The sequence below is a fragment of the Hyaena hyaena genome, unplaced genomic scaffold (genome assembly GCF_003009895.1).
Source record: "Hyaena hyaena isolate Hyena2069 unplaced genomic scaffold, ASM300989v1 scaffold_343, whole genome shotgun sequence".
NCBI classification, from domain to species: domain Eukaryota; kingdom Metazoa; phylum Chordata; class Mammalia; order Carnivora; family Hyaenidae; genus Hyaena; species Hyaena hyaena.
Window position 1 is genome coordinate 325,131 of NW_024080975.1, and position 13,331 is coordinate 338,461.

Below are 13,331 nucleotides of genomic sequence, written 5' to 3' on the forward strand. Positions count from 1 at the left end.
AAAATGTAAAGTGTGAACTCTGAGCACATTACCTGTAATGAACCTGGAAATGGACTTGGGGAATTTCCACGGTATTCTTAGCATCTGTAATAGCCAGTGCGCGAGCCGCCAGATTGCATTCCCTGCTCTGGGAATCCTGCGGACCCAGGAGAAGACACGGCAGAAGCTTATTTAAGGGCTGGCCGCTGGGTATGCATCAGAGAGAGGCTGGGACTCTACTTATAACTGATGACTCTTTTAACTGTGCTCCTGTCTCATGCAAAAGGTCATTTCTATGTCAATGGCTTCCCTGGAGAAAGAAGCGAGAAAAATCTCTTTCCTTCCAACTCCCGCTTCAAAGTGGGGCAGCGATTCTGCAGAGGGACTTCAGGAGAAGTTGGCCCAGAGGTAAAAGGTGTTAATAGATGTCCCAAAGCCACAGACCCTTTTTCATCTTCATTTGGTCGTAAAGGGAAGGATCACAAACCAAACGTGCAAGCCGGTAGTGCCTGCAGACTCAGAAGAGAAGGCGCTTTCTTTATCACTTTGAAAATCACTGTGTGTGCGGGAGATGTGATGCTACTCACTTTGCATGAAGTCAGTAAGAACACGATGAACCAAGGTCCCCATAGCTGTGATGGAATGGCCTCCCCAGGGCATTGGTCTGCATAAAAGTGTGCACAAAAGACCCCAGCAGTCTGGTGTCCATCACCAAGGCTTAGTGATCGTGGCCGTCGGGGATAAAAGCGGCCTGACGCACTGGTCTCGTAGCGGACGCCCTCTGTTGCTCTGATGTGCCAGGCAGTAATCTCTTCATTCCTTCTCCTTCTGATAGTGGCCTTTCTCCTGTGGGACTCAGTCTGGGTAGACTTGTGAGTCGGGGGGAGACATCCTCCCCTGGATAAGGGATGGCCTTTGAACCTAACCAGTGCATCCCCCCCTCAGAGAATTCAGATAGATCATCTGCGGAGTGACGAGGAAGACAAATGGCCAAAGCCATTCACTCCGCTCCACTCTGGAGATCCTGCCCCTTCTTCCCGTCTGCCAGTGTCCTACAAGCGATCGGGGCCCTGCCTTTCCAAGGCCTCTTTCATCTCTTCCTTTAACCCTGGGAGTGGCCCGGGACACAACGGTTGTTACACCACTGTCTTATATTACGGTCCTGGACATCGGAAGTCAGGAGTCTTTAAGGAGCTGAATTCAAGGAGTCAGCAGGGCTGTGTTCCCCCTGAAGAACTTAGGGGAGGGTCTGTCTTTTTCCAGCACCTGGAAACCCCACACATCTCTCTCCCTCAGTCCTTGCTTCACTCCTCTTTCTCTGACCCTCATGGTCGCCTCTTCTAAGGTCATGATGCCATTGGGTCCTGGACCAGATAATCCAGGATAATCTGCCCTTCTTAAGATCCTTAACTTAATCACAACCACATAGTCCCTAGTAAGGGAACAGGCTCTTATTATCACAGTCCCTAATAAGGGAACAGGCTCACCAGTCCCGGAGATTAGGACATGGGCGGATGTCTGGGTGGGAAGCACCACACTTCTTTCCTGCTCAGACTCACCAGAGTTCATTTCCATTGCCTGCAACCAAAACCTACCTGGTACGTACCTTCTACTCGCTCTCTGCCAAAGAAGAATTAATAATTTTCAACTTTGTACTTTCCCAAGTAGGAGGTCATAAATTAACCAAATTGTTAAATGTTCTTGGGAAATTGTTCCAAAGAAAGGCTTTTTCGGCCCTAGTTCCCAAAGTCAGTGCTACGGTGTCTTGCCCAAACCAGCACAGCCTGGCAGTCACTTTGGGAACCTTCCCCTTGTGTCCAAGAGTATCAGCCCCTGACTCAGCTCCGTCTGGTTCTTCCGTTAGGACACGGAGATTCTGAACACCGCCGTACTCACAGGAAAGGCGGTAGCCCTGCCCATCAGGGTGGTGTCTGTGGAGGAAGATGGTGCCGTGACCGACGTCTCGGAGCTGGTGGAGTGTAAGTCCACAGACACGGATGTCCTCAAGGTAAGCGCCCCACTGCTCATCGGGGTGGGGACGATGGGCGCCCCTTTCCCGAAAGAGGGTCAGCCCCGGGAGGCGTGAAGTCCCGCCACACAAGCGCACCTCCAGCTGATTTACGACGTGTTTCCATTTGGGCATCACTCCACACCCGGTTTGGGGGGTGGTCTGCTTTGGAGCGCGGCTCAGACCCCAGATACTTCCGGTAGCCAAGCCGGTGACACAGTGGGTGCGGCGGTAAGGCAGGCACGCCCTGCGCTAGACGGGTGGCCGGCGTTCCGCTCCTGCCCCTTCCGTCACCGGTAGCCGTGAGATCGGTATCGCTATCCCTTCAAGAGAAGCCGCAACATTGCATTTTATGTAAAAGTCACCTGTTTTCCGGTGTTGGCCACCAGTTACAACTTTCTGTCAATGGGCAAAACATAAAATACATCTGCAAAGCGAGTCTGGCCCGTGCGGGAGCTGTTGAAGCTGCTATTCTGTTGGGCAGACCATGAACCAGGAGTCAAATCCACCCGCTGTCCGTTGTGTCAATAAAGTTTTATTGGGACACGACCACTCGGATTGATCTCTCTGCTGTCGGCGGTGGCTTTTGCACGACCAAAGGAGTGTCATGCGGTTGTGACAGAGACCACCCGGCCCGCAGATCTAAAATATTCATTGTTTTGCCCTCTCCAAGGAAAAGTTTGCCTAGAGAAATCTCTGCTCTGGAGTTTAAGCTTCGTGAGGGAACGACCCCAATTCTTGGTCTTTCCCACGAACACTGGCTGCGGCGATGTACTCACAATGCTCGCTCCAGGAATGAGACAGCGCGAGGGCTTTTCCAAGCAAGAAATGAAGTGTTTGGTCTTTCTCCATTCAGTTTGTAATCCTGCAGACACACCCAGAAGAAAACATAAAGGTCCAAGGGAAGTGACCAGATAATGCTTTTCTCCCCCCAAATAGGCTCTGACACATAGCACATCAGAGTCTTTTCTGCGGTGTAGGGAGAAGAGAGCCTTACATACCGCTGAGTGTGGGGATGGGGTAGAAAAACCCTTCCCTGAGAACCACAGTCCCCACTCAGCCACGACTGTCCACTGCGCTAGGGGCCACGGACGGAGGGCGACACGCAAGTCGTCTAAGTCATCATAGCCTCCCAGCAGGCGGTCGTGGGGGGTTCCTGCCACGTCGGGTTATCCTCACCAGTTTCTGGCTGTTGCAGCCGGCATCTCAAGGGAGAGATGCTCTCCCCAGTTCCCCCAAAAGTGATCTATGGGCTCAGGGCAGCCCCCAAGCCACACACCCAAGAAGCCGGTGGCAGGAGGGGGAAGGGTGTGGTTCCAAACCACCCACAATGTCCATCATGAGCACCAATGCGGGCCACGCAGGTAATTTAAAATCCTCCGTCATGTTCACAAAAGGAAGAACGGGTGAAGCTAATGTTTTAAATGTCTGTGTTTAACCCATTATATTAAAGACATTATCACGTCAACATGTAATCGATGTAAAAATTATGAGCACGCTGTTTCATGTTCGCCGGTGCCCAGTTCTCCGAACCCACGGAGAGCACGTGTCCATTACATTCCCAGGGCTTCCTGGCCACCGTGACGAGTGGCTTCCCATTGGACAGCTAAGATCCGAACCCGGGGCAGGATTTTGCAATGTCGGCTCTGTGCTGCTATTTTGTGCCAGATAATTCTCTGCTAGGGGGCTGTCCTGTGCGTTAGATGGATTCCTGCCTTCCACCCCAATCCAGACATGCCCACTGCACGGTCCGAGTGGTGACAACCCAAAACGTTTCTAGACTTTGCGAAACGTCCCCCGGTGGGCAAAATTTCTTCCACTGAGAAGCGTGCTCTGTTTTTGGCTCAACAATCACCCCACGTCCTGTGGCTGAATCTCCCCCACTTTCTTGGGGGAGGCCGAGGTGGGGAGGAGCCTCTTGGCTGGAGCTAGAGCCCTTCTGCCCCAGCCGCCATCACGTGCCCGATCCCTGGTGATTGTCGGTCTGTACTACCGATCTGTGATTCCCTTAAGAGCCAGGACCCCTGGGGCCCCAGTGGGTTAAGCATCCGACTCTTGGTTTTGGCTCCTGTCATGATCTCATGGTGTCGTGGGTTCAGGCTCCACGCCGACAGTACAGAACCGGCTTGGGATTCTCGCTCTCTCCCTCTCTGTGCCTCTCCCTCTCTCGCACTGTCCCTGTCTCTCTCAAAAATGAATAAATTTAAAAATATGTTTTTAAAGAGCCAGGACCCCTGATAAGTAAGTGTGACCCTTTGAAACGATGCCTTCGGCACTGATGGCCTTTCTAGGTGGATAAGAACATGTTAGGCTACAAAACCCCAGAAACGAGTTTCACCGCAGCTGTGGGCGGAGCCCGCCGTAGCTGCTCTGAAATGGGCTTGCCGTGCAGCCCGTTGCTGGCATTTCCAGGAATATAATCAGTATCTCCAGAGAAACGAAGGTATTCGAACTGGAAGTTGCCCCCTGGAGCCTGCTTTGGAGCGGGCGCCCCCGGCTGTTGACGGCGCCGCGTGACGACCCGAGGAGCTGGAGGGGGAGGTCTGCACGGGCTTGGGCGCTCGAGCTCCGTCCCAGGGCGCGGACGCAGCAGGTGTGGCGGGGTCCGTTTGGACTGAAGGCTCTGCGGTCCACCGAGTGCACGCCGACAGCCCGGCCTGCAGTTTGCTGGCAGGAGACGGGACTCCTGGGCAGGGACTACCTGCATCAGGTACCTGAGCGCCTCCCCCACGCGGTCAAGCCACGGGCCACGCCGGGACACCTGCGTCCGTAGGCTCTGTTGTAAGAAAGGCGCGCTGGGCTTAGGGGACGCGAGTCCTTTATAAAAGGCAGCGTGTGGGCTGAGTGTTGATGTGTCCCTACATTCATATGTTGAACCTTGATTCCCCCACTGATGGTGTGAGGAGGTGGCACCTTCTGGTGATTAGGTTTAGATGAGCTCTCAGGGGGCCCTGGTGGTGGGACTAGTGTTCTCAGGAACCGAGGAGCCACCAGAGCTCGCTCGCGGGTGGCGTGAGGATGAGCCAGGAAGAACGCTGCCCGCAGAGCCCGTTGTGCTGGCTCCTCGGTGGGGGACGTCCAGCCTCCGGAGCTGTGAGGGGCGAGGGCTGCTGTGTGAGCCCCGTCTATGGGGTTCTGTCGGAGCAGAGCCGGATGGACCGAGGCGGAAAGCCCGCCCCTCCTCCCCGGAGAGAGAGAGCGTCCCTGATACATTTTCCCACAAGCGTGCCTGCCCTTTGCTCTACAAGGGGACACGACCTCTGCCACCGAGGCTGTTCGCAAGATAAACACCCGCGACAAGACCGTTGGGACAACGGCAGTCAAGCCTTCGTAGGATGCGCCGAAGTTCAAGGGTGCCGCGGGGAGTTTCTTCCGAAACGTTCGCCTTGGCTTGGCCCTTCCGGGCTGTGCGGTCTTGGACGACTCACACATTCCCTCCGCCACCCGGTCTCCTGCGGAAAATGGGGACAGTCACGGTATAAGTCAGAAGGCCCTGTGAGGGCTATTGGGTGTTAATCAAGTGAAGCACTTGACCTGGTAGCCAACACGTGGAAAGGACGGGACCCTGACCCTGGTCAGCTCGGGCAAGTCCCCTCCGTGGCCCCACGTGGTAAGTCGGGGGCTGCAGACGGAGCGCCTTCAGGTGTAATCTAGGTGGTGTGCAGAGCGTTGCTTAAAAAATCAGAATTGCAACCTATTTCAACTGTACAGTTCAGTGGTATTTTAGTAAACTTCCTGGGTTGAGTAATCATCACCATGACCCAGTTTTAGAAAATTTCCATCACCCCATTTACCGTTAATCCCATTCCCACCCGTAGCCCTGGGCAACGGATAATCTACTTTCTGTCTCTACAGATTTGCCTTTTTTTGGACATTTCATATAAACGGAACCCTACAAGATGTGGTCTCTTATTAAAACGGTTTGGTGATCATTTCTCACGTGTCTCTTGACACATCTATGTATATCCTTATGCACAGATACAATTTCTTAAAAAATGGGATCATGTCATGCACGCGTTTTTTAGCCACCGTTTTTTATTGGCAAACCTGTGCCCACACACGCATGCACACACGCACACCTGCTACCCGTGATCCTCCACGTGGGTGGAACACACGGAGGAGGGTGGTTTGTCCTGGCGGGACTTGCAGAGAAGTGCCACAGCATTCACTCCGTCGTGTCCGCCCTTCCTCGCGCCTGCGATGCCTCCCCAGCGCCCCTGACTGGTGGGCACGTGGGAGCTGAGGCACAGGGTGGGGGGCGCTCTGCGTTCAGGTTCGCAGGCCTCGGACTGTGAGCGCGGGAGGCCGTGGGGCGTCCACGAGCGCCTGTGTGGATTTCCGTTGAGGAGGCAGAAGAGCAGTGTGCCGGTGAGGGGCAGGGGTCTGCTGTGGGGGCAGCGAGGAGACCGCGTCACGGCGACCGGCGCCCCCAGCCCCCTGGAGCGGTTCCGCCCACACTTGTGCACAAGTCAGCACCTTGGGCATCCACGGAGGCCTGGGGAGAGGGACACCCCGGATGGAGTGGTCTCCAGAAAGGACACGTGTGCCCAGCGTAGCTGTGTCCCGAGCTGCACCTCGGGAGGGGAGACTGGGCGCCCCACCCTGTGCTCCTGCGGCTGCAGCCCCCCTGCGCCTCCCCCAGGGAATCCTGGGCCACAGGTGGCGAGGCAGCGCCCACGACAGGCTGGTGATGCTGAGATTTCAGGCATCGTCTACAGAAGTCCCTTTACTGGGTTTCCAGGGTGGCCTGCCCGACCTCCGGGCGCGGCCTGGCTACTGGCCCCCAGCGCAGAGCTAAGGGGGTGCGTCGGGGTGGCCAGCGCCCTGTCTCCGGTGACTGGATGCCCGTGATAACCCCCGTCCACGCAGGGCCACCCCGTTGGGGCAGAGGCCTCGGGTTCCCCTGGGCGTGGCTCCCGTGGGCCTGAAATGCCCTCTCTCCTGCACGTGCTGTTGGTTGTCCAGCTCTGAGTCTTGGGGGGCTGGGCCCTTAGCACCAAGATGTCACAGGCCTACGAGGCCCTGGGGTGGCGCCCCGGCCAGGGGACCGTGCTTCTCGCACCTGAGGGCTCTGGGAGAAGCATCTCCAGACCCAAGAGCCAGGGGCTCTGGGTGAAAGCAAACCAATGATCTCAAAGCAGTTTCTGGAACGCAGGGGCCCGGGCGTCAGGCTGCGGTCGGCGGGGTCTCCCCTGCCAAGGGGAGAGGCTCGCTCCCTGCACGGAGGCTCCCGGCACCAGAATCCCTGCTGCCCAGGTTCCCAGCACAGCTCAGGTGCGCCCGCCGCCGGCCTCTCCCTCCAGCTCCGGGGCCGTCCTCTGCGAAACCACCAGACATCAATGTAATGCACTGGGGTGAGCGGACAGCACAGCGCGTTCATGATGGTGTCCCCTGAGACCCGGGGCAGAGGTACACGCCCTGGGCTGGTCGTGGCCCCAGGGGACATGGGGCAATGGGCGGAGACATCTGGGGGGGGTAGTGACTCAGACAGAGGGGCTGCTGGAATCTGGTGGCTGAAGTCCAAGGGTGTGGGTAAGGGTCCCGGTCCCCCAGAATCATCCGGGCCCAAACGTCGGTGTCCCAGACCATCTGTCGGCAGCTCTGAGGTCGACACTCTTACAAGTTCATTTGACAGATAAGGAAGCTGAGGCCCAGAGAGGTCAAGTGACTTGCCTCAGGCCACACAGCCAGGAAATGGCAGAGCCAAGATTCAAACCCAGGTCTGCTTGGTCCCTCCCTGGGCCCCCATGGTCTGAGGCGTGTCGTGTGCACAGGCGAGTCTGAGAGCACGCCGCTGCCCTCCCGGACAGTTGTTAAGGTTTGTCTCAAGCTGCACTGTGCAAGACGGTGGCTGCCTGCCATGTGTGGCTGTTCTAATTGATTAAATTGAATAAAGTGGACGTTTCCACTCCCTGGTTGTGCCGTTGACACGTGGCTAGTGCCTCTCTCTGGACGGCGCACACAGGACGTTCCCACATCGCAGAAAGCTTGGGAACACAGACGCAGAGCCTTCACGCGGTGGGAGCCATGCCTCACGCTCCTTCCTCCGGGAGCTGGATGGGCCGGAATCAATGCCCGGGACCGGCCAGCACAGAGCCGGATGCCCCGACCCTCGGTCTTACACTACGAAGAATAACTTGCTCTGATAAGAGACTTTTGCAGAAGATATGCTCATTTACTTATGAGCTAGATGTTAGTGGAGCCAAGGGAGGCTCTGTCTGGATTTGCCTGAGGGATCTGGGATCCAGTGGCAGTTTTGAAGCCCCCGGAACCCTGCAGCCACGAGTGAATGGCCTCAGTGCTGAGGAAACGTTTCTGGCCAGCTCCGTGGGGCGCGGGCTGGGAAGTCTGGAGTGGAGCCATGGACGTGGCTTGTCTTTTGAGCGCTGGGTCTGGGCAGCAGCCTCCCCGGTGGCCCGTCATGACTTTATCAAGGATCACGTGCTTCCTGAGTGATCGAGGCTCTCAAACTGGCTTTGCGCGTAGAGGGAGAAATGGCCTTGTACGCGGAAGTCGGGATTCCTGGATTCAGAAATCAGTGTGTGCTCTGAGCTCGGCCTCGGCCTCTGCAGGAGGCTGAACCCCCAGATGGTAGTCCCTGGAGCCCGGGGGTCCTCAGCCTCCCAGGTTCAAGGGCAGCGGAGAGGAGACGCTACCTTGGCTCCATCAAAAATCCAGCGACTTCCTGCCACCGAGGGCAAGACCCTCCCAAGCCCAGGGACCGAGCATGTGGATCACTATGAAAATAGTTTTGAAACTCTCACTGCAAGTAAAACGCATAGATGTCGGGGCAGGGAAGCCGATGGACGCCCCTGGTGTGTGAGCTGGAGCTCAGTTCGCTCTGTGCATTCCCACCTTCCCTCCGGAGGAGCGCTGCCCTTGGAGGATCAGTGACGGCCCCACAGCGTCAGCCCGTGACAACCGTGCCCTTTTCCTAGGGCCTCATCGCGTCCTCCTTGCTGAGATGCAGGGGGGAAGCGGTGCGTGCAGATGGGTCCGTGCAGCAGAAGATGCCCACCACGGCTTTGCCCCTTGCATCCAAGAGCTTGATTTTGGTTAAAAGACAACATCACCCAAACTGAATGAAGCAAAAAAGGGAAATTTTTGGCTCCTCTATCTGAACAGTAAGAGACTCCTGGCTTCAGGAATGGCTGGATCCGGGGGTTCAAATGAAGCGATCAGTATTTTTACATTTCTGTCTCTTGGCTCCTTCATGCTGGCTGAATTCTCAGACAAGCTGTTCTGTCAGGATGGCTGTGAGCGGCTAAAAAACCCTGTTTTTACGTGTAGGATTTCAGCAGAAATGAGCAAGGGCCTTTTGTCGGGCCTGAAAAGCTCCTGAGATGCCCTGTGACGGGGCCAGAGTAGTTCACGTGTTCACCCTCCAGCCAGTCGCCGGGACTGGAAGAATGTAAGGCTTGGATGAGGGCGTGGTCACATGACCCTCCTCGTGAGGCTGGACGCGGGGCTTCTTCCAAACCTCTGGACGGACATGCAGGAGGGGATGATCCCCTAATGAAACGGGCCGGGGACAAGGACAGGTGCCCAGAGAGGGGTTCCTCCCCCCCCATCTCCTTACTCCTTGTCACCCGACCTTTTCCCGCCCCAGGACATTCCTTCTATTTCACAATTTGGCCTCAACTAAAAAAAAAAAAAAAAAAAGAGCAGTTGGCTGTGGCTGTGGGAGCCACCGGATAACCAGCAAGGAAACAGACACTTGGTGTGTAGAAGGCTTAGAGGGAAACGAGGCCCAGAAGAAGACACCCGACAGGGAAATAGGGCAGACTCACGTGAACCTCAGACGCCCTGGCCCTCCGGCTCCGCCTGCCCCGAGCTCCCAGCAGGGACACAGTGTGGTCCCGGCCCCCCCTCCCCGGGCCCCCCTCCAACGTGTGGCCTCATCGTTTCCATCCTCGCTGCCTGGGCCCCCCTGTGATGAAACCCCCTTCTCCTCCCTCCCAGTGACAGAGGTGACAGTGCCAGGTGACAGCACCCGGTGTGGGTGACGGCCGCTGCTTCCGGCCCCTGGGGCAGCTCCGCCAGGCCTGGGGGCTCATAGAGAAGCCGTGCGCCGCCCTCCCCATCACCCTCGGCTTGCTCCGTGCCTCGGGGCCTGCATCCCACGACTTCCGGGTCTTGGGTGTCGTCACTGGAAGAAAGCAAGGACCCCCCGCAGATCCCCGTTTGCTAAGAGGATAGAGACTAACTTCAGCCCTCAGCACACATGCGTCCACACCCGTGATGGGAACAGTGTCCGAGGCGGGTGCAGTGTGTAGCTGGATCTCTCCACGGTGCGTGCGAATGTCAGAACATCGAGGTGTTCGTCTCAGATACGTAGGACTCTGACACATCCAGAATACCTCGGTAGCATCTCAAAGAAGGTTTCTTCCCTCAGAAAACACTATGCGCGTCCTAATGTTCGTGGAGTGAACGAGCTGACAAACATTCAGCTCTGCTCCTAAAATCACACGAGTCAGGACGCCTGGGGGGCTTAGTCAGCTGAGCGTCCGACTTCGGCTCAGGTCACGATCTCGTGGTGCGTGGGTTCGAGCCCCGCGTGGGGCTCTGTGCTGACAGCTCGGAGCCTGGAGCTGCTTCGGATTCTCTGTCTCCCTCTCTCTCTGCCCCTCCCCTGTGCTCTCCGTCTCTCTCTCTCTCTCTCAAAAACAAATAAATATTTTTAAAAATCTAAAACCACACGAGTTAGTGCACGTAAGTATGTGAGAGCGACCTCTCAAGAGGAAAGGACAGGAATCGAGTGTGGTAAGTCTCCTGTCTGTGCGCCTCGGAACGGGGGTGTCACGGAGGGAAGACCGTGTCATCTCAGACCTCAGGAAATGTCTTTATATCCACCGTTCTGTGCAGTTCAAAAGTGGAAGAGCTGAGATCATTTTTCACTGAGCACTTTGGCAAAGATCATCATAAAACAAACAAGAGGAGCGTTTCTGGAGCCAGACGACCGCTTTCACACCCACGTCCGAGTACCACCAGCTGTGCGACCTTGGACCAGCGGCTCAGCCTCTCTGTGCCCCAGTCTCCTCACCTGTGAGGTGGTTTGTGTGGGGACAAAAGCACATGCGCGTTCAGAATAGAATCCGGCATACAGCAGGCACTTAATACACGCTAGCTCTTCTCATCGGTTCCCTCCTCCTGGAACCTCTTCCCGCAGATGTTCAGGGCTGCCGCCTTCCGCCAGGCAGGACTCTGCACACGTCCCCTCCCGAGAGGTCTCTGTCGTGGGTCCTTAGGTCACCGTGCTCACGGCGTGCGTCACCTGCAGTTAGTTCTTTGCTTGTTCTCGTCGGTGGCCGTAAGGTGTGCACAAGACGTGACTTCCCAAGGGAGCCTCTCGCCCCTCTGGTCCCGTCTCCAGCACCTACGAACGTGCCAGGGGCAGAGCGGGGCTCAGGAGGACTTTGCTGAAGGAAGGGGTCCTCGTTCGGTGGACGAAGGAAGCAGCTCAGGGCAGGTGATGTCCCCACACGGGAGCCCGAGGGCCCTGGCCAGTGTCATGGCCTGGCCTCCCAACGGCTCTTCCCAGCCTCCCTTCCCGGCCTCCCTTCCCAGCCTCCCTTCCCGGATTTCCCTCCCAGCCTCCCTTCCCGGCCTCCCTTCCAAGCCTCCCCTCAATGCCCCCCTTCCCAGATTCCTTTTCTGGCCTCCCTTCCCGGCCTCCCTTCCCAGCCTCCCTTCCCGGACTTCCCTCCCAGCCTCCCTTCCCGGCCTCCCTTCCAAGCCTCCCCTCAATGCCCCCCTTCCCAGATTCCTTTTCCGGCCTCCCTTCCCGGCCTCCCTTCCCGGCCTTCCCTCCCGGCCTCCCCTCCCAGCCTCCTCCACCCGGGCCAGGCCTGGCCCAGCACAGCCGCCTCGGGGACGACGGGATTCCCGAGCCGGGACCGTGTGCCGTCTCCGCGTCCTGGCCGCGGTCTGCACTGTCCGCTGCAAACAGCGCGATTTCTCGCTGAACAGATCTCTGCGGCCGTGGGACTCCCGTTGGGCGGCCACGTCAAGGGGCAGGAAGGGGACGGAAGGGAGGTGTGCAGACCTCGGCTCAGAAGTGCCGGCCAGCGCCAGCCCCCGCGGGAGACGGTCGCGGGGAAGGAACGGGGCCCCAACACCCCAAACTGGGCCCAGGCAACGCCCCCGCTCCAGGATGAGAAGCGGTCCATGGAGGCTTCCGGAAACCACTGCTACTTCCTCAGCCTGGGAGCCGCCCCCCCCGCCTCCTCCTCCCGGCCCTTCAGCGGCCTCTCCGCTGCCTCGGGCGGGACACGAAGCGGGGGTGCTGGCAGCGGGGACAAGGAGGAACGTGGGAGCCCCCGAGAGGCCCAGGCAGGTGGCCCGCCGAGCTCGCAGCGGGGTAACGCAGGCAGCTGTGCCGTGAACACGTGACCCCGACACGCCCTTGTTTCCAACAGCAACCCGGATTCCCGCCACTGTGTGTGCAGCTCGTCTGGTGGCCTGTGGGCTCAGCCGGGCTGCCGCTGACCGCGGAGGGGCCGGGCCGGGCTCCCTGGGGCTCGCCCCGGCATGAGGCTGAGAGGTGGCACCTACCCCGGGGAAGCGCCTCACGGCAAAGGGCACGGAGACTGCCCGCAGCACACAGCACCTCCACGGCCTGAGCTGGGCCCCGTCAGCTGTCACTTCTGGCCGCGTGCTCCTGGCCAAAGCTGGTCACGTGGCCAGCTCCCGATCAGCGGGAAGGGGAGTCCGCCCACAGTAGGGAAGAGGGAAGAATCAAAACCAAACAGCTTCATCACTGCAGACCGCTGGGCATCGGGGCCGAGGGCAGGCTCACTGCCTGCCTGCTGTGTGATGTTGGGCGAGTTACATCACCTCTCTGTGCCTTCTTTCCTCACTTGAAATGGGGGTATGACTAAAAAGATAAAGTAGATACTTCGTGTGTTCACGGCAAGGCTTCAGTGAGATCATCCACGTGAGCCTCTTAAAGTGGCTCCTGGCTTAGTGTAAGCACTCGGCAAATGCTTGCTGCCGCTGTGACAGGGCGTGCAATTACCAGTGAAAACCTCCTCCTCATGTGCACCTGTGCGTGCACCTGTATGTGTGTGCACCTGTGTGTGTGCACCTGTGCATGCGTGCACCTGTGTGTATGTGCACCTGTGTGTGTGCACCTGTATGTGTGTGACCTGTGTGTGTGCACCTGTGCATGCGTGCACCTGTGTGTATGTGCACCTGTAGGTGTGTGCACCTGTGTGTGTGCACCTGTGTGTATGTGCACCTGTAGGTGTGTGCGCCTGTGCATGCATACACCTGTGTGTGCACCTGTGTGTATGTGCACCTGTGCCTGCACCTGTAGGTGTGTGCACCTGTGCGTGTATACGCC

The 13,331-nt window shown here is 57.8% G+C and overlaps 1 protein-coding gene across 1 annotated transcript in view; it reads left to right on the plus strand.

The window, feature by feature from the left end:
• Positions 1–13,331, plus strand: part of LOC120243438 (transmembrane protein 132C-like) — a 114,165-nt gene that overhangs the window by 86,437 nt on the left and 14,397 nt on the right. The window contains exon 3 of the mRNA XM_039249567.1: positions 1,844–1,987. Within this exon, the coding sequence (XP_039105498.1) occupies positions 1,844–1,987 (144 nt within the window). The remainder of the gene's footprint in view (positions 1–1,843; positions 1,988–13,331) is intronic.